The sequence below is a fragment of the Xiphophorus couchianus genome, chromosome 21 (assembly GCF_001444195.1).
Source record: "Xiphophorus couchianus chromosome 21, X_couchianus-1.0, whole genome shotgun sequence".
NCBI classification, from domain to species: domain Eukaryota; kingdom Metazoa; phylum Chordata; class Actinopteri; order Cyprinodontiformes; family Poeciliidae; genus Xiphophorus; species Xiphophorus couchianus.
Genome location: NC_040248.1, coordinates 4,549,894 through 4,569,897, shown reverse-complemented (window position 1 = coordinate 4,569,897; position 20,004 = coordinate 4,549,894). Strand labels below are relative to the sequence as shown.

The 20,004-nt window shown below is 37.5% G+C and overlaps 1 protein-coding gene across 4 annotated transcripts in view; it reads left to right on the top strand.

The window, feature by feature from the left end:
• Window positions 1–20,004, top strand: part of LOC114136861 (dipeptidyl aminopeptidase-like protein 6) — a 266,529-nt gene that overhangs the window by 202,729 nt on the left and 43,796 nt on the right. For all 4 annotated transcript variants that reach the window (XM_028005229.1, XM_028005231.1, XM_028005230.1 and 1 more), the window contains 2 exons: window positions 17,788–17,882; window positions 18,281–18,355. In XM_028005229.1, coding sequence (XP_027861030.1) covers window positions 17,788–17,882; window positions 18,281–18,355 — 170 coding nt within the window. The remainder of the gene's footprint in view (window positions 1–17,787; window positions 17,883–18,280; window positions 18,356–20,004) is intronic.

The following is a 20,004-nucleotide window of genomic DNA, read 5'->3' as shown; positions in this document are numbered from 1 at the left end:
ATTGTGTAAAATTCACATTTTGCAGGTTTTTATTCTTATATTTGGGTTTCTACTCCTTCTAAAAACAGTTCAAACACTTAAAAAAAGAAAATCCTCCCAGTCATCTTTTTGGAAATAAGTTCATGTTTTTTGGTGTCTGGAAAATGAGGCATTTTGAAAACCTCTGGAACATAACGGCACAAATCAGGAGGAACTCCCCGTTACCTAGCAACCCCAGCTGAGTTCCAGTACGTTACTTATCAACCCAAACTGAACTCCAGCATGTTTGATCAGCTGGTTTTACCACTTTACAGTGACTGCTGGAAAAGACAAGTGTTTTGTTGTTGACTTACTGTCTAGAAACCACTTGCTGCATTGTTACTGGTTGTGCAGGAGGCTCCTCTTCTGCTTTTCAATGACGTACGATTGTATAATTGCGCATCTGTTTGCAGCCATTTTCATGTGTGAGTGTCAACGTTGAGTTAGAGGCGTGGCCAGCAGCGGCTTATTTGTATTTAAAGTGACAAGAGGCTCTAAAAGTTGGATAAGTAAAAGATACTATGCGTCTGGATGTTTCTTTTGGCTCATATCAGTGGACCGGCATCGACCCAAGCTCTTGCCCATTGAGTGTTGCAGTTTTCTGCCAGTTTTAGATGTCTTTGGACCTACAAAGCCCATTCAACTGGTTCAACTACCTCCTCTGCATGTAATAAAGTTCTGCACAGGTCTGCTAATGAACCAATGCAACTAAAACTTGCAGCATAGCATTTGACTTTCAGCACAGCTACCCTAAGGAAACAAGTGGGTGTAGACATTATGTGGATACAAGAAAAACAGCACACGAAGTTTGATGCATCACTGGAAAAGTTAAAGTTTACCAGCTCCTTAAGTCTTGCAACACAGTAACACAATCCTAATACAACAATCAACAAATCTTCCATCTGTGTGTGTTTTTTGTTTTTGCGAATTACAACTTCTCTGCCGCACCTCCAGCTGGTGTGCATCCCCTAATCCGTCCCCTAAAAATAGAGAAATCATGGCACTCCTCATCCATAATGCACACAGCACATTGTCTGAGTGAATGCAGCCCTGCTCTCGCCCTTTAACGTGGCATCTTGAGTCACAGCTGCATCCTCATCAAGGAAATAAACACAGGATGAGTCTGTTTACATCCACGCACGACTCAAACTCACTCACAGCACGACTGTCGTTTTACTTAGTTACAATCCAGAAGCGTTAGCTGCTAAATGTTTAAATGAACTTAAAAAGTTAGATAAAAGGAAAAATGTCAATCAACAATGTCAGTTTTAGAGTCAAAGTGGTGTCAGCAGAGTTAAATGCTGCAAAAACTGGAATGTTAAACATTTTATAAGTTTTTCTTTTTAAGTTGCATTCAGGATTGAAGTTAGGAGAAAGTTGATAAACTGTAAAAAAAAAAATTAAAAAGTGAAACTGAGCAAAACATAGGTGAGAAAATTGCCAAAAGTTTCTTGAGATTGAAGACAATATTTATGTGCATAATGCAACTATTAGATTGAAGAAGACGAAAAATCTTACAGTGGTAGCTTGGACACTTAGCAAACCGGCATCTTTTCTACGGATTTAGAAGCTCTCTGTGGTTAGTCACCGCAGAGGTAAATAGCTTAAAAACTAATTCAAAAAGCTAAACTTTGGTGGCATTCAGATAAACGCTGTATCTGAATTATTGTTACTGTGTGGTACATTTCTAACAACTGTGTTATTAGTAGCTTTATCACAATACAATATTAAATTGATGCATTTTCATGCCAATATAATGTTTCTTGACATTACAAAGTCTCTTATGATCAATTTTGATTCAGTTCACATCTGCGATCAGCATGATGCAATGTCGTACGTCCAGAATCATTTCCATACAGCTCTGGAAAAGTGACCAATTTCTCAGATTTTACTTTTTATAAGTATATGTATGAGTAAAATGAACATTGTCCTTTTATTCTATGAACTACTGACAACATGTCTCTGAAATTTCAAGCAAAAAATGTTTATTTATTTGCAGGAAATGGGAAATGGTCAAAATAACAAAAAAGATGCAGTGCTTTCAGACCTCAAATAATGATCAAATTAAAATGTTCATGTTCATTTAGAAACAACAATACTAAGGTTTAGCTCAGGGAGAGTTCAGGAATCAATGTTTGGTGGAATAGCCATGAGGCTTTCAATGGGGTTCAGTGCACTGGGCTCTTAATTTTTTCTAGAGCTGTATATCAACTTAATATGAGAAACTTTATGCTCACAAACAACACCTACGGTCTACAGTCTGGCTGTTGACTTCCTGTTCAAACAGGAGACAGTTTGCTTCATAATTTCTTTCCAATAGAGAAACTGTTTAGGGGGAAGGAAGAGATCACGTTTCTACTTTCATAAAGCTCCCAAATGATTTCTGCATAGTTGATCTTTGTGAATCTATGTTTTTTATTTTACGTTTACTTTTTCTTTTTCACCACACATCCATTTGCCTTGTTAGAAAACTGATTTTAGACAATGAAGCAGTCTATTTTCTGTTCATAACAATTACCATCAGCACTCTACTGTTGCATCCGCTACACCATGAAAATGTGTTGTTTTCTTTTTTTCATAGCCTTAAAAACATCTAAATCATGATTATATTTGCCGTGTCATTCACTGTTCACCGTCTGATTTCTCTCTGTTATTCCAAACCACATTTTCCCCACATGCTTCAGTAGCTGCTTCATAACCTGGAACTATAACACAAATTTTTCTATACTTCCTAATGTCGATGCTGTTCCGATCCATCAGACGCTTTGTCTTTTATTAATGCTGAGACAGTAACAAGAGAAACAAACCTCTTCTCTGTTACAGCATCTCAGGAACCCAGTTTGTTTCTCACGATCTTGGCTCAAGTCGGCTCTCCATGCTGCAGTTTGACCTTAAAGAAAGTGATCAAACATTTCCCCTTCCAGCCCATGTGAGATGGCAGGAGCTAAGCGTGTTAGCATGTAGCCATAAAGCTGAAACTTTGCGTTAATTATATTAGTGACAGTAAAACAACACCATTCGAGGAAAATACATTTTTATCTGCAAACCCCCATATGTGCTGGGTGAAGAGATTCCCCTCATGTAGTTGATTTGTCGTTGTTACAGGCTGCGACCCAAAGGGTGCAAACAAATCGATCATGCCTGGATAAGCACAGAAAGCTGCTGTTCTACTGTACACATCTGGAAGACAACATCTGTTCCTCAGAATTACCAGTTAAACCAATGGAAAAGAAAAAAATGGTAAAAAATTAATATTTTGTATCAGCAAAATCTCGGTATGGGACAAGAAAATACATTTATTTAATCAAAATAAAACTCAAACATTAAAAATAAATAACTTTTTGCATAATTACTGCTGAATTTCCAACAATTCCCAACATATAAATGTTGTGAAAGCATTTCTGCACTTATTTACTTTAAGTTGATCAATCTGACATAATTTGTTTCTGGGTTTTATTTAAGGTTTTTATAATGTTTTAATCATCTGCAATTTTTAATTACTACACACCTTTTGACAAGGTCTCTGAAAGAACTTCCTGGTAAAGTAATGGTTAAATAAAAATAAAAAAGCATATTCTCTGACTTCTCTCTGTTACCAGACATGCTAATATTTGTGCATATAAGTTTTTATTCACCAAATATTAAGACAGATGCACCTTTTTTCTTACTTTCTGGAGTCAAATCAAATTTTTCTTGTTTTAGGTCAAATAGAATAAGTTAAATTATTTCTATTTGCTAAATTCCACAATAACGACAAAATATATCAGATACATAGTAATCATTCTGTATGTAAACTTTTGATTTTAAATATATTAATAAGTAAATCTCATTATTGTGGCATTTAGCAAATAGAAATTATTTTGATAGTTAAAACAAGAGAAGTTAAACATCACAGTGAGGAAAAAATGTGAATGTGTCTTTTTATTTGACGTATGTAAACTTCTGGCTTCAACTGTAACAAAAATTGGAGTTATGTAAGATCATTATTAGTGAGAATAAATTCTGCTTTGCACATAAATTTTCTCTTGAACCAAAAGTTGACCTGAGCTGATAAAAGACATGGTGACTGAAGGAGGTTTTGTAGCCGTCCTCGCACAGGAGCAATCTCTGAAAAACACTAGACCTCCCTGTTGAAAGCTCTTCAGCGTGTCATCTTTTCTCTTCCTCCATGATATCTGTGTTTTTCTGCTGAATGATTAAGTGTGGCTCACAAAAAGGAGAAATGGGAGAGGGAGATTTAGAGAGAGCCGTAAGCTGATTAGTTTGTCTCCGTTAGCTTTGCTTTTCTTTTTTTTCCCCCCAGAGATAAACCAACATCTGTGCTTTCAGTGCTGCTTCTTGGTTTAGCTGTGAAGGCTCTTCTGGTTGGAGGTTGAAATTTATTTATTTTTTTAAAAAGAAAAACTTGTTTTGTTCGTTTTATGATTTCTTCTGAGACTCTCAGTTCCCCAGAGACAGACTGAGTATGACCTGGAGAGGCCATAATCATCACTTATTGGGCCATTTGTCTGCACAGCCGCTTCATCGAGCCGTTTTCTATTGTTACTTCAAACAGACGCAAAAGCGTCAGTTATTTAATTGGTTTTTATCATTAGTATAAAGTTGGTTATTAGTGAATCCGTCCGCCTGTTTTTAAAATTAAACTTTAAGAATTTGCAGACGTGTGAAACGTTTTCATTCTACAAACCTGCGTAATACACCTTCCGCTTAGTAAAACAGTTTGCTTGACTTTTTTTTTTTTTTACTTTTTCCTTTTTTAGGTACAGAAAAAACAAACTGTTCTTATTTTTAATTTAACTTGCTGGAACACAAAGAAAACTCTGAGCATAGCTCAAACCAAGGATGTTCATTCTTTCTCTTTGAGAGGATTATTTATTGATATCCAAAGAAAAGAAAACAGCTATTTTATTATTTTTTTGCCTGCTGTACTGACTCATACCAAACCATGTACAACGTGCTGTTTCACTCCTATTGCATGGACCCCGAATAACCTGTTGCAACAAGATGATGAAGCTTTAAATGTTGCATCAAAGTTATTGAATCAGACCTGAACATCATCAATTATTTACTTCTGTGGTACAGTGTTCTTAAAAGTACTGATTTCTTTGGGTTTTGCTTCATCGTCAAACCTAAATGTTTCAGATCAGAACAAATTGCAAACAAATTGACGGTGGTGACTCAAGTCGATGTAGGCTGCAGTTTTCAAATGACAGAGTCACTTATTAAAAGAAGTAAGCTACCAAAACCAAGCTGGTTTTATGTTTGGCCGTCTAAACCGTTCTCTGTTTTTGTGCTATTCAGAGCTGAAAGTTTGTGTGTTTTGCACTGTGTCAAACTAATCAAACCCTTGAAAATATCTGTTCCCCTCCTCGCCTGTGGGGGCGCTGTACCAAAAGCCACTGAAGGAAACAACACAAAAACATCTGAAGAAGACTGAGCGCACCTTCCTTCTTCACAAAATGTAAACATGTCATATTTTAGTGGTTGTAGGATTTCTCTTTAGCCTTTGATAAAAGATCATGAGCCATTTCTCCCGCTAGCGCTAGCCTCCCACATTTGTCTTGGTTGTATTTACCCACAATGCCCTGCACTATAGTTCGGTTCCTGCTTTTGGGGCATTCTCCTGTCCTATTGGCATTCATATATGCATTTGAACTGGATTAGAGGTCACTGACTTTTTTATTCAGACCAGAGTTCACCTTTTTGGTTCTCATTAGAGTTTGATAGTGCATTCATACCTAACCCATAAGAACCAAACTTTCTTGGCAAACAAACAAGCTGGTGCGAATGCATCTTTAGTTTTGCTTTCTGAGTTTTTACTCAAGTGATTTCTTGATTTTTTTTTTTTTTTAAATTTTATCATGCCTGCATGATAGTTTTTCACAGAGATCCTGGTTCACGTAGATTTCTGGCCTTCATAATTGATTTTTTTCAAAACATCTCCGGTATTTAAATGTGCTTGATAATCTGAAACATTAAAAAATGTAAATCTTCAAGGCAGCAAATACCTTTTTGAAGAACAGTCTATAACTCCATGAACTGCGTTTTGCTGCATCAATATTCTAATCATGTTTGGAAACCTTCACCAAGTCTGCCTGCCTTGGTTTGGTAATTGCACATTTAGCAGACACCACTGATATCGCCCAGATGCCTGTTTTTGTAGCGCTCCATCTGAATCCGACACAGCGTCCCCATCCTTTTCATCCCACCAAGGTGAAAGCTGTCCTCAGGGATGTGATGCCAGCTCTACAGGCAGCTGTTTGCCATTTTAATAGCCACGCTCCTCTTGTTTGCCACTCAAGGAGTCCCTTTTTTCCCTCCTTAATGTTTGTTAAATATGATAAAGGGGGGAACCTTTTGAGACGAAATGGACCGGTTGGGACAATGAAAAGGGCCATTATTGTGACTTCAGGCAGGAATTATGGCTGTGATTAATAAGGGCGAGGCGTGTTTGCTTTGTCGTTATGTGTAATAGAGATTTACAGCTGACACAGAGCCTCTTGTTTTGGTTTATTAAAATGGATTCAGTTTGGAGGCAGTTGGAAAGTTGTAGGGCTGGACAATACGGCTGAGAAACTTATAAGCATTTTATATCAGTATCAATTATTTATTTATTTCAGCAAATAAAACCTGGATACTCCCAATATTTAGTCCGCCACTGTTCAAAGTAACCGGGAGCGGAAAAAAGGCAAGAGGCTCCAAAGCGCGTTGTGCCGTTATCAGCTGTCGCCGTCGTTTGTTCAATTGAAACTGAACACAAAAAGTTCAGCAAAGACATCTGAACCTCCTTTGAGATTGCAGAAGCTTTCACTACATTATATTGTGGTGCCACTTTCTCAATTTCATCGTGTTTCATAGTACAAACAGACCGACAACGGAAAACGACTCTTCTGAACTCCGTTGAGCAAAATGTCGAACGTCTGACTTCAACGTTAGTTGGTGCCAACAACCTTGCTTAGCTCGCTCTGAAAGGTTGAGCGGCTAAGGCCTCCATCCCCCAGAATACTGTGCGGTTTAATTTTAATTGTTAAATGTTCTATCACAGATATTACTGATTGATATTGATCATGTGTTTGTCACGATATATATTGTTAGAACTGATTTATTGTCCATTTCTATCCAGTTGTGCCTTACTGTTTCCCTAGCCAACATTGTCTTCATCCACGCTGTAGCGCCACATTATGTATTAATTCAATAAAATCAGAAAACATGATTAAAATTCTGTAATGTAATAATTGACCATGAATTAATGGTTTTGATTTGAACGACCTTAGTTAACCTCCAGGGTTTTGTTATGAGTCTGGAAAGGAAACTAAATGACCAAAAGTTTATCATTTATTTATTAAAATTTTCATTTTGAATGGGTATACGATCTACAATAATTGTTATTAGAAATATAATGATTAATGTGAACACAAACAGTTTGATAGTTGTAATAATTAGCGCAAAATGTAATAATGTTACCACTTATTTGGCAGAAAGTATTGCCAGGATTTTATAACTTTTTGTGTCAATTATTACATAATGCGGTTTTAATGTTTTATTACATCTAAAGCTCATTTTTAGTACATTATTACATAATGCAGCGTCTTTTTTAATTATTTAGTGAGTGTCACAGGGAGAGAAATATTAAAGTTTAGTTTTGTGACGCCTCAATCTAACATGACTTTCTGGCACAAAGGGAAATTTCTTTCGTCTTTCAAGGAAGCGAGGAAGTCTTTTGACAGCTGTGAAGTTCCTTGTTGTTCAGTCATAAGAACCCGGGGAGGAGAAAGACAAATCTGATCTCAGGAGTGGTGTGTCTGTGTGTATCTCATGGTAAATTTATCAGCTTCTTTGCTCCAAAGCTGCAAACGTCAAGGCACAACATCTGAAGAGTTGGGTGTTATCTTTGATCAAAGTTTGAGCTGCAAGGATGTTGCTAAAAATAGTCAACTTTCTCCTGCTGACACAGATATTATACAAAGGTTTTTATGAATGTTGTACAGGCTTGATGGATGTGTTGGACTTCTGTTTCTGCAAGTAATGGTCCGTTTTTTGAGTCTTTGTACGACTAAAGATGTGTTCCACCCTCATCAGAGAAACAGGGCAGAAACTAACCTAAGGATGTAGAACCTCTGGGTCGGACATGAACCTTTAGCTCCGTGTTTCTTACCAGTGTTTTGTTTCATAGGCTTCCTGGGAACGTCTGGATTTCTGTTCGTCTTTCTTCCTTCCCTTCTACGCTTCACTGTGTCTCTACTTTATTTGTTCATTGTGTCTTTCCATCCTTTCTTTCTTATATTTTATTTATTTATTCCATTTGTTTCCTACTGTTATTTTGTCCTCTCTGTCTTCTGTCCTTTTTCATTCTTTCTTTCATCCTTCATTTGTTCCTATCTTTCCTCTTTTCCTCCTTTGTTTCAACCTTTCTTTGACCTTTGATCCTTCCTTTCGTCCTATTGTTCATCCCTTTCATCCTGTCTTTTGTTGTTTGAAACTTCCTTTCATCTTTTTGCCCTTTCTTTTGTCTTTTCTGTCATCCATTTCATCCTATCTTTTGTCCTTATTTTTTTCTGTTCTTTCAACCATCCTTTCATCTGTTCATCCATTTCATCCTGTCTTCTGTCCTTTTGTCATTCCTGTTCTTTCATTACTTAATGTTTCTTTCAACCTTCCTTTCGTCTTGTCATTCTTTCTTTAACCATTCCTGTATTATTTTCTCTCCTTCCATGTGTCCTGCATTCATCCCTTCATTCCTTCTTCCTTCCTCTTTTCTTATCATTTTTCCTTCTCTACTTTTGTTCATTTCTTATGCTTTAAATCACAGCAGATGTTTTTGCAAGGATTCATGGCAGCCGAGTACAAATGAACGCCACACTTTTCAGATATTTTTTGAAAAATTTTTGAAAACTCCATCTAAGAGTCCATTAACTTCACAATCATGTTCTACTTTGTGTTGGTTTGTCACTTAAACATCCAGCTACAATCCCAAGGCGTTCATACATAAATGCGTTTGCTCCATGCAGGATAACTGATTGATCTTCACTCGACTGTATGGCTGTAAACCTATAGCTCTGAAATTAGACGATCAATTCAGCAATTAACTTTGCTCTTGTCGAGCTGTTATTGGAAAAAAAATCTTCTGTTATTATTCTGCTCACACTCTGCAACAATCTGCTTACGTTTTCATCTTAACAGTACAGTATTGTTTTAAATTTGCAGCGTTCAGCTGTAGAACAGAACCAGCACTCAGTTTGTTGCACATTTTATTTAGCAAAATGCAGTTATGCAATTACTAATTTTAATTTATAATCCAATTTAATTTCTTCACACCCCTTTAAGGTATTTTCAGTTGAAGCGTCGTTATAAACTCATCTTGTTTTCATCAACATTGAGATAAAATATATTATAAACAAACTAAATAACCTAAAGCCCAAACTGTGGAAGCTCCTTATTCTGTTTCCAACTCCTCAGCAAGGAAAGCAGCTATTGGCTAACTTAAGGCTTCCACATACCCGGCTGTACTTCGTCCGATGGATATGTCCGCTCAAAGATACACTTTTATGACAGTGTACGTGTACTCTCTGTCGGTGGAAACAGTGTTCAGATCCAACTGGTTTTCATGTGACAACGGGCTGATAAGGACGAGAATAGGGGCTACACGACTTCATGTTGTTTTAAAGTCGACATCCACATGACAAAAGTCAACATAGACTTGCTGCGGTGACGTCAGCAAGTCAGAAAATGTCAGTAACATGAGGTACTGATGTTACAGCAAGTCAGTAACATCAGTACCTTCCGAACAACGGCAGGAATGGGTGATCGGGTATATGCTCATTTTGGATGGCTACACAAATTATTACGTCAAGCACAATTGTGCTTCTGGAACAAAATAAACTAAGCTTATTATGAACTGATCATTTGATTACAGATAAACTCAGCGCTCTGATGCCCTGCTGATTCAGCAGCGGCTCTCTGACTTTGTGGGATTAGCCGACATGTCAAAGCCATTCTCTGACCCGCACTGATAGATGGAGAAGAAAGAGGGCTAGACGCCCTCGAGTGTACTGAGTGTACTGATTACCTAAAGTTCCTTTATTTACCACGATCCTAATGGATATTAGCAAGTTTGATAAGTAAATATTCAGATTATTTGACTTGTATCCAGACATTTTCCCCATGTTATAAGTTTATCTGCCAATAGAACTAGCACTTTTTCATCAATATTAAGGAATTATTTCCTCAAAACAAGCCTCTCTATCTTGATGAAAAGCTACTTTCAAGTTAGTTTGTGCCATTTAAAGCGTACAAAGATATTTGCACAAAAACACGTGGTAAGACTTTGTGTTTTTGCACAAGAGAGCAGGGCAAAGTGTTCACAGTAACTCTTTGATTAAGTGGGGATATTTCTGCCAATTCATGTTTTGTAAAGTCTCTACAAACCCATTCAAGTCTGAATTTTAGATCTCATGTATCAGTTTGATGTTTTATGCCACTTGCCAAACGACTCCAGGTCCTTAAATGGCCCAACTATAGTTTCTTCTCATGATTTGAAACAAGTGAGATCATGTACAGGGTTTGATGAAGAAACCCACGCTCGCATTGTGGTTTATATTGTCATTATTGCAGCTATAATTGTTATTTTACACGCAACAGCCCCACTAATGATCTCCATTAGGCGCACATACATGTCTTCTCCAACTGCATTGATTAGTTTCAAAGCAGAGTTGTGGCGCACAAACACACAGAGAGAGATTAAAACGAGCGACTGTAGGAGCTGATGTGGAGCGTAAACAGCTGACATGAAGGTCACCTCACTGGTCGTGAGGTAAATCAATTATGCACCGTTTAAGGACTAATAGCAAGTAGAGGCTGTGAATGCATGAAATCCATTTTATGGTTTGTTTAAATGTTGTGGCTGGCAGGTTTTGCCTAAATGTTTGCTCTCATTCTGTGTTGTAAATGTATTTTCTAGTACTGTTAAAGGAGGTTGGAACCTGAGAACGCATTAATCACTGGGATTTTAGCTGTCTGCGTAAGTGATGAATGATGTGCAGTGATGCTTTAAAGTGCTTTCACAGTGTGTGGTGACTTTTACAACAATAACTTCAGCTAAATGATTAAAGCAACTGTTCAGTACATGAGCTTGGAGGAAGCTTAGCCTGTTCCTCTGCAGTCTGTGTTTTCACCCCTAATAGAGATGTTTTCTGAATGTTTTAATTAGAGTTTTAACTCAAAGACAATGATGCCAACTCTAAATGGCAACTGGCTGTTTAAAAGTTATTAAATGACATCATTAGCTAATTTCCATAATGGGCAGATTGCAGCATTTTTAGTGCAGATGGATGGTTTATTTCCCAAATGATTTTCACTGACAAATTACAATCTTATCAAGAAGAAAATGTCAGAAACAACACAAAGTATGTGTCTTTTTTATTTTATCTTATTTTTTAATTTTATGGAAAATAGGATCTTCATTGATTTTTAATCAAAACCAGATTTGGGCAACTTATTCATCAAAGTTAGCTAATTACAGCAAGTGTTTGGGAGGAAGAAAAATCCACTTTCTTTTTGATGAGAATAGCCAAAAAATTTAAAAAAATCATACCCAGATAATGCAAGAAAAAAAATCAAGAAATTGTATGTCTGCACATTGATAAAACCAAAATGCAAAACCCTGCTTTTATGTTTCTGTTTTATAATTAAGATTAAAATAAAAAAGTACATACTTCTATAAAGGATATTAACTTTTTTTTAAATAAATGACACCTGAATTCTCCTCTGCTTGTTGATTTCACTTTTAATAAGGAAGTAAAATGTTGGGATATTGCGATGAATCTTAACGTGAAGCAGCGTTGTGCCTTCACAGAGTGTTGCTGCTGTATTGAAATGAATATTTTCTTTGTAAAATATTGTCAGGTTGAATTTTTAATATGAAGATAACAATATTAGGAGATTATTATCCTGCTGGTGGACCGTTATGTTATGTTTTGACCATTCAGCTGTAAATTTGAAGAGTCTGGATGTGGCCAAATGAGAGAATCCTAGAGATTCTCTCATTAAGCCTTTCAGCCATTTCACACTTTGAGTCTTTATCAACGACGTGGCAAAGTTGTGACACATTTGAATATCTTGTAATTAAACTAACGACCACACCAAGTCAATCTAAAGAAGATCTTTGCTGAGTCATTTGGCTTCAAAACCGAATCATAAATTAAAAACCTCTCAAGTTGTTTGCATCAAAATGAATGGCTCAGATGAAACATATGACAGAAACCTCTGAAATTAAATATTTTTCTTCACCCGTTCATTATTAAGTTAGAAGTTTTTAAGGGTTTACTTTTGGAATTTGCTAAAAAGATGTTTTATTGTACATAACCTTAATCCTGGATCATTCTGAGTAGTGCAGAAGCTCTGAAGCCCCCGCTGTAGATGAAAGCGGTCTTTCTGTTTCAAGCTGCTTATTTACGGGACCCCGACGCAGAAAGTCTGAAGAGAAGAGGCTCATCTTTGATCACTCTGCTGATCTCACCGAGGTGCCTCAATACGTTACTATTTTATTCCACAAACTCACTTTAAACCATGCATACCTCTAAGAAAGCAGCACAGTGGGGTTGGAGGCAACCTGCAACTTTTTTAAGGTACAGAAGATCCAAGTGGATTAATGATAGGAAAATCATTTGGATTTTACGCTGAAAATAAATCAACTTGGCTCAGAGAGAGACTAATGAAGGAAAATGTCTGCAGTGATTGACATTTCAGATCAAAACAAATGCCTTCCTGTGTGAAAACCGGCCAGCAGCAGCTTGGTTTCACTGTGGGTGGTTTTGTTTTGTCAGCAAGTTCAAATTCAAGGGTTTTTTTTTTTCTGCTCATTTGTTTGGCCCATCATTCACTTGTTATTCTGCTCATTTGTCAAGCCTGTTGAAAATTAAATCCAGGCTCCAACAATCCAGCATGCAGCACTTTGCAACTGGGAAATGTGCAAAGGAAATTTCCTTTTACGAGGAATCAAATGGCTATTAATACGAGAGGTGGATTGCTAATTAAAATGCAGTTTAAATTTTTATGAATCAATTTTTCACAGCCCATATAAGCCAGCGGCTGCAACGTTCCCACACTGTGGGACTGAAACTATTCGTCTTCAGCAACAACTTGTGCCACTTCCATCAAACTGGCCATCATCCGCAGCTGTGAGCAGGGACAAATGACCCGGAACTGACAAGAAAAATCTCATTTCATCCAGAACATAACACCCTGGCCCGGCTCACCTCACGGCTAACAGCACAGCTTACAGAAACTGGCTATTTCAATCAGAGTACTGTGTAATCACATGATGGTGGTTTATGTGGACGGTATGCTTTGGGATTAGAGACCCTAAAGTAGTAATTCACCAACAGCCTGATTCTTTGTTGTAGATTTCTGTTATTTTTATTGGTGGGGAACATTTCTGACTGGTCTGTTTCCACAGTCCAGTTTTCTGATGAGCAGTGTATTATTCCAAGTTGGACATTTAACATTTTAGCTTCAGGTGAAACTTACTTGAAGCTTTACAAACGTATTTCTCCCTTCCAGGTGTCTGCTGCTTTTGACATTTTGGTTCCATTAAATGTTTCAGGCGTTCAAAGGACTTTTAACCTCAGACAGCAATAACTCAAATAAATACAACTACACAAAAATTTGGTCCTATGAGAAAACATTATTTTCCACAGGTTAAATAATGTGTCAGTTGTGAATTTCACGCCCTCTACCAGGTCTGACTACTGTCCGACTTGTTGGGTCAAACAATTACAAAACTGAAATCTGTCTGACAACATGTAGTGGACAGAAGAACCCAGATCTTTCCTACAATTAAAACATTAAATGAGAAACAAAGTCTGTATGGAAATGATTACTAATTCATTGTTTGTACTTTCTGACTGCAGTGAAACACAGGGAGAACTACTCTTCACAAATGACTTCTTCCCAGGAGCAGTTGAGCTACCAAAATTACTCCCAAAAACACAATAACACCTCCAGGAAGTCCCAAAATTACCCAGTCAGCTAAAGCACTGCAGGACTCACTTGCTTTAATTAATTCAACTAAAGAAAGAGACTTTGCCAAAATGGCCTCTATGGTAGAGATCTAAGGTCAAAACAACTGCTTACCTAACAAAACGGAGAACAGTTTCACTTTTAGAGTGTAGTCAATAGCAGTAGTCAATAGAACAATCAATTCTGCTCTAGCAGAAAATCCTGAAGGAGAAAGTCTGGCCAAGAACATTCAATTCATTCAGGACAATGAGTCAAAGCACACCAGGACATCGACCTACAATCAAAACTAATATAAATTAAAGGTTTTGGACTGGGCTAATCTACTATTGAGTAACCTTTAACTGATCATTCTTGCTGGAAAACTCAACTGCGACTGAAGCGAAATGTAAAAGACAAACTTCCTGTTGTCACAAACACTTGATGGTAGTTGTTGCTAATGGTGGCACATCCAGGTATAAGTTTAGGAGCCAATTTCTTTTTTGACATAGAGCCAGGTTAGTTTGGAGAGCTTTCTTGTTTTCAGAATTTGAAAACTGTTTTAGTTTTACTCAAATCATATCTGTTTGATTGTCTTAATCCAAAGATGGCAACTTGAGTCTGAGACTCTGACTCAAGACGCAAAAATGAATGAATGACTTCAGATTGGACTTGGATAGATTAGAGTCTTTTCACACTTGATAGTCCGGTAAACTCGGTTTGATTGGGGACCAAAATTGCAACTTTTGTTACATTTTCAACTGCAGTGGTTTGCTTTCACACTGCACTGTGCAAACAATCCAAACTCTTTAAGCAACCTGCTGTTGAGTGGTTGTTTTTACCCAGAATGCTATAGTCTGCTACCGGCTTTTGGAGCGGTCTCCAGTCCGCTTGACATTCACATATGCATTTGAACTCTTGTACCGCAACGGAGTTCACTTCAAGCAACCAAAAACCTCAGTTTGTAGACCAGAGTTTGCTTTTTCGGTCCACATCAGAGTTGAACCGGACTTTCTTACAAACTAAAGACTCGAGATGTGGACTCATAAATGACAAATAGTACAGGTTTAACTTCCTAATCTTCAGCAATATAGAGTTAGAGAGGCACTATATGTTATAGATTTGATGAAATGATGCTTATTTTATTGGTCAGACACAATGACCAATGACCATTTCCAATAAAATGGTCATTGGTCATTATCAATGGTCAATGACAATGACCAAAGAAATGATCATTTTCACAATGACCGTTTCATTGGCCATTGTGTCTGATGACCAATGACCATCAGACACAGTGAAGTTTTCCAACTCCAAGATTTCATATGAAGTTGGAAAACTGACATGAATGTTTCCGTCTGAAGGAAAACCATACCGTTTTATTGCCCACCGTTTTGTGAATCAAGCTTCTAATGAGTAAAAGTTATGATTTCTAAATTTCTGACTTACCAGTTACCAGTCTGGGTTGGTGAAGTTAAGAATTGGCAAATCCCCCAGTTAACCTTTGAGCATGTGCACTTATTTTAGGACGGCAGGATATCATCGTTTTTGAACTGTGCCTTTACAGAGCTACATCACTACAACCAGTCTTAACAAATTCCAACTTTCTCAGATTATCCACCCTATCTTTGTGAGTCTGTGTGCCTCCTTTTCTCCACCCCCCTACTTGAAGCTTTCCTCTGCCTCCCCGCCGTGAGGGTGGGTAAGGGCTGCGCCGAGGGCAGGATGCTGAATTAATAAGACATACTGCTATGAGAGGTATAGATCAGAGTGGAAAACAGCGCCCTGGGCTGATGCTCGGTGACTGAAGATGGAAGAGAAGGGAACAAAGACAAAGAGAGAGGGCGAAGGGAAGATGCAATGCCTCGAGAACTGTATGGGAATGTGTATCTGAAAAGAGAGAAGACAAAGAGCTGAAAAGGTGAAGGAGGAACGACGAGGTCAAAACTGATCAGCTTAGTGGGAAAGTTTATCTTTAAATAATGATGGTGGGAATTTGAAATATTTTCCCCAAATTTCTTTGTTTTAAGTTGTGTGATCACAGAAAAAGGCAAAAAGTTTGGATTTTAATTCACAACTCAACTCCGTAAATCAAATCGATTCTTCTCTGAGCGTATTGCTTTAGGTTTTAATTATCTTAGCCCCGAGGTTCTGGCAGTAGAGCTAAATCATTAAAGCACACCTTATTTCTTTTTAGTCTGAAGATGGTTCTTGATATAATCTCATATTGTACACTTCATACTTTAAAATAATCACATTTTAACATTTAGTAAAAAACTTAACACATGAAATGACAACAAAATCTGACATTTTCCATAAATATTTGTTGTTTTTTGTTAAAATGAAGAGACAGATGTTTTGTCTTTAGGTCTAGGATATAATGATGTTGTCAGATAAAAGACCTCATACTGATATACTCTGTTTTCAATATTTTTAAAGTGCTTCAAATCAATAGTTTCCAAGCATTTTCATTTTTCCCCCATTTTTATTTGAATTTTTTATTGATTTTGCCTGCTTTTTCACTCAATTTCAGTACATTACCTGGCCATTTGCAGGTATACGTGAAAGTGGATTGTGTTGCACAGTAGAGAGAACATAAATGAGTCCATTTTCCATCCTTGTTTAGTTTGCCAGGTGTTTTTAACAAGGGGACAAAAGCTGTTGAGAGGACGTTTGGTTGTGCAGATCTAAAACTGTCTAAAAGTGCTATCGCTAGCACGTTCTGCATTAAAGCCATTGTGATGGTAATTCTGTCACCCCTAATGGACAATTAGATATGCTAGCAGATAGAAAGCACTCCGCATAACAATCTCTGGGTTCTAATTACCTCACCAAATGGCGTGGTTGTTCATGTTTCTGTGGATCACAAGAGCAATAAGACACGGGAGCAGGGATAGATTGAAGGTTAAAGGGGGCAGTTGCCATATTAAATGTGTCCTTCGCTGATAAAGGCCTGATGGATGAAGAGCTGCACCAATGTTCATACAACTGTCAAATAATGGTTCCTCTCAAGGATTTCTTTTAGTGGCTTGAAGTCAGCACTTTGCCTTTCTGTCACAAGAGCCTCCGGCTTTTAAAACTGAATCTGCAAGACCACACTGCAAAAAACACACAAAATCTTAGTAATTTTGGTCTTTTTCTAGAATAAGACAAAACTAGCTTACAAGTAACTTGTCAACATACTTTATGAGCTGGATTTTAGTCAATAATTCCTTAATATTGAATAAAAAGTACTTATTATTATTTATTTTACTAAGTACAAGACATTTTGCCGCTCAATTTCTCAAGGCTAGCTAAGGAAGGTTGGTGGCATTAACCAACTGTCACTCTTTGGTTACCTAGCAATTCACTCATTCTTTGGTTACCTAGCAACAACTTGTTGAGTAACTAGTGCTGTAGCAGCTTTAAGTTTCGGCACTCTGCCTCATAACTGCTTAAAAACAATTAAAAAAACAACAACTCTGGAGTGAAAGTTGAAACCAGCTTGGCAGTATTTCAGATATTTAAATCAAAAGCTGATTTATAATTAACAATTTTGACTGATGTCAAACCATTATATTGTGATACATTTTTCAGACATATCGTCTGGCCCTAATGTATAATAAATCTAAAGTCTGACTTTTATGTCTATATCTTTGTGTGGGACAGTAGTGAAGGGAGGAAAATTGTGTTTGCTGTTTAATAAAAGATAGATTACTGAGATTTTCCTTCAATATCTCGTTTGATGAAATGTTTTTAATAACTTTACCCTCATTCCTCATCGCCCTGTCTCCTTCACAGGTAATGAGTTGCTGTACCGCAACCGAGACGGCGACGTCGTCAAGTACAACGTCGACACCGACGAGCAAACTGTCTTGGTCCAAAACAAGAAATTTGTAAGTCGCCTTTTTCTGCTTTTTTCAGGTATTATTATAATGATGACAAGACAGTTCTGCTGACGGTGGAAGGGCTTAAATTAAAACCTAGCTCTTCTTCTTTGGGTCAGCAGATCCAGCCTCCTGCAGCTCTTCCTGTTGGAAAATTTAATCAAACCATGCATCATTTTTTAGTGAAATGTGATTCGAATATGTGGGCAGACGTCAAGATAGAGATGCAATAACATTATATCAGCAATCATACTGGCGAAGCACAAGTGCAAAGATTAATGCAACCCCCATTTATATCTGAAGCAAGGCAATTTGTCAGAGATGGCTTTTAAGGACTGGCTTAATAAAAATAGCATGCATGGTTAGCGATGTGTGTTTCTGTTCTGAAATCTACGTCTGATTCACAGGAAATGTACAAAGCCAGCAGGTATGAGATGTCCCCGGACTTGAAGCATGTGCTGCTGGCCTACAACGTCGCTGCGGTGAGCTTCTCATTTGTTTGCTTGTTTTTTGAATTGGCAAACTGACAGCCAAATATGTCAGGAGAGAAGGTGGTGGGGGAAGTAATCACGGCGAGGTGTGAAGGTTTGGCGCACACAGGCGAAGTGGGGGAGGGGGGTGTCGGGTTTGGAGGGGCGAGCACAGCTGAGCGGAACTGCGGCGAGGGAGGCAGAAACACAAACAACCCCCTCGACGCCTCGCGGGGCTCACAGAGCAGCAGATGAGATCGACGGGCGAGAGCAGGACGTATTGGCTGGGAATATATCATTTCTGTGCGGTTCTTGAATAAAGTGCCCCGCAACTGCACTGGATGATATGGATCAAAGCACTTTCGCCTCCTAATATAGCCGCATCAGATATATTGAATCATTCACCTGCTTACCTGGTGTTCGCCTTCGTTCTCGCTTTATTCTGCTGCAGCCAGAGTGTTTGTTCCTGTTAGGCTCTGAAAGATGCTTGCAGATATATAATCTGCTGTTATTGCCTGAGATGAATAGAGAATATTATGACAAACTGGATGGTGTTGTAGTGTTTGTATTTGCATTTATTATCCAACTGAACTCCCCATCACTTTGATAGATGACAGTCATTCCTCCTGTATGCTCATTGAAGCAGCGCACAGTCACATATTCATGCTTTATTTCTCTGTAACGTGCAGGATGGATGTAATGCGTACCAAATAACGTGATAGAATGCCAAGACGTGCGTAGCTCTTCCAAATTACAATTTTATTGTTTTTCTTTCGGAAAGTGAACTCAGATTAGTAGATAATTAATGAAAATATATCCAAAACTACAAGAACAGTATCTGCATAATATCCATATTAGAACTAATTCAATGCAACCCTCATTAAAATCAGTTCAATTGATGGTTTACCTGTGTAGTTACGCAACATTCTATCAACCCTAGTATGTAAATTATTTAGGAACTACAGTAAATTCACAGTTCAATATACGCAGATTTTTCTTTGGAACGTCACTCCAAATTATTTACATGAAATTTGCCTGTTTGGGGCTTTTTTCCCTAAAATAATTATAAGAAAACCAAAATAAATAATGACAATGCTACTTAATGTGCTATTAGCTAATCTTGAGTTAGCATGTAATTCAGGACATTTTTTAGACTGTAGATAAGAACTGCTGACTAAAACTATGGATACACAGTTTCCACTTTGTGTAGTTCTGATTATTAAGGTTTATTTGGTGTGTGAGCTGTTTAAATAGACAGTTTTAAAGTTTTTAGATGGGATCTGTGAATTGTTGCTATTTGACTTTGGTTGCTAACATTTGCAGGTACTTACAATGCCTTTAAACCCTAAAAAATGTAATTTTGTTACATTTAAACCATAAGCTTTACTGCATTTTATTGGAATGTTATGTGATAGAAAACAAATGAACATTGCTTTGTTCAGTGGTGCACAGTCTTACTGAATCAGGAAGAGTTGGAACTCGTCCATCAGGGTGTGTTGTCGTAAAATCTGTGGTGGGATTTTGTGCATTTAAAGATAAATGTACAGAAAAGGCCAAAGTTATTCATACCTCATGCAGATTCAGATTTAATTTAAACTTCATTCAATTAAGATGTTTCTTTCTAATTGGAAATTAGGCTGGAAGTTTCTCAAAAAGTAACG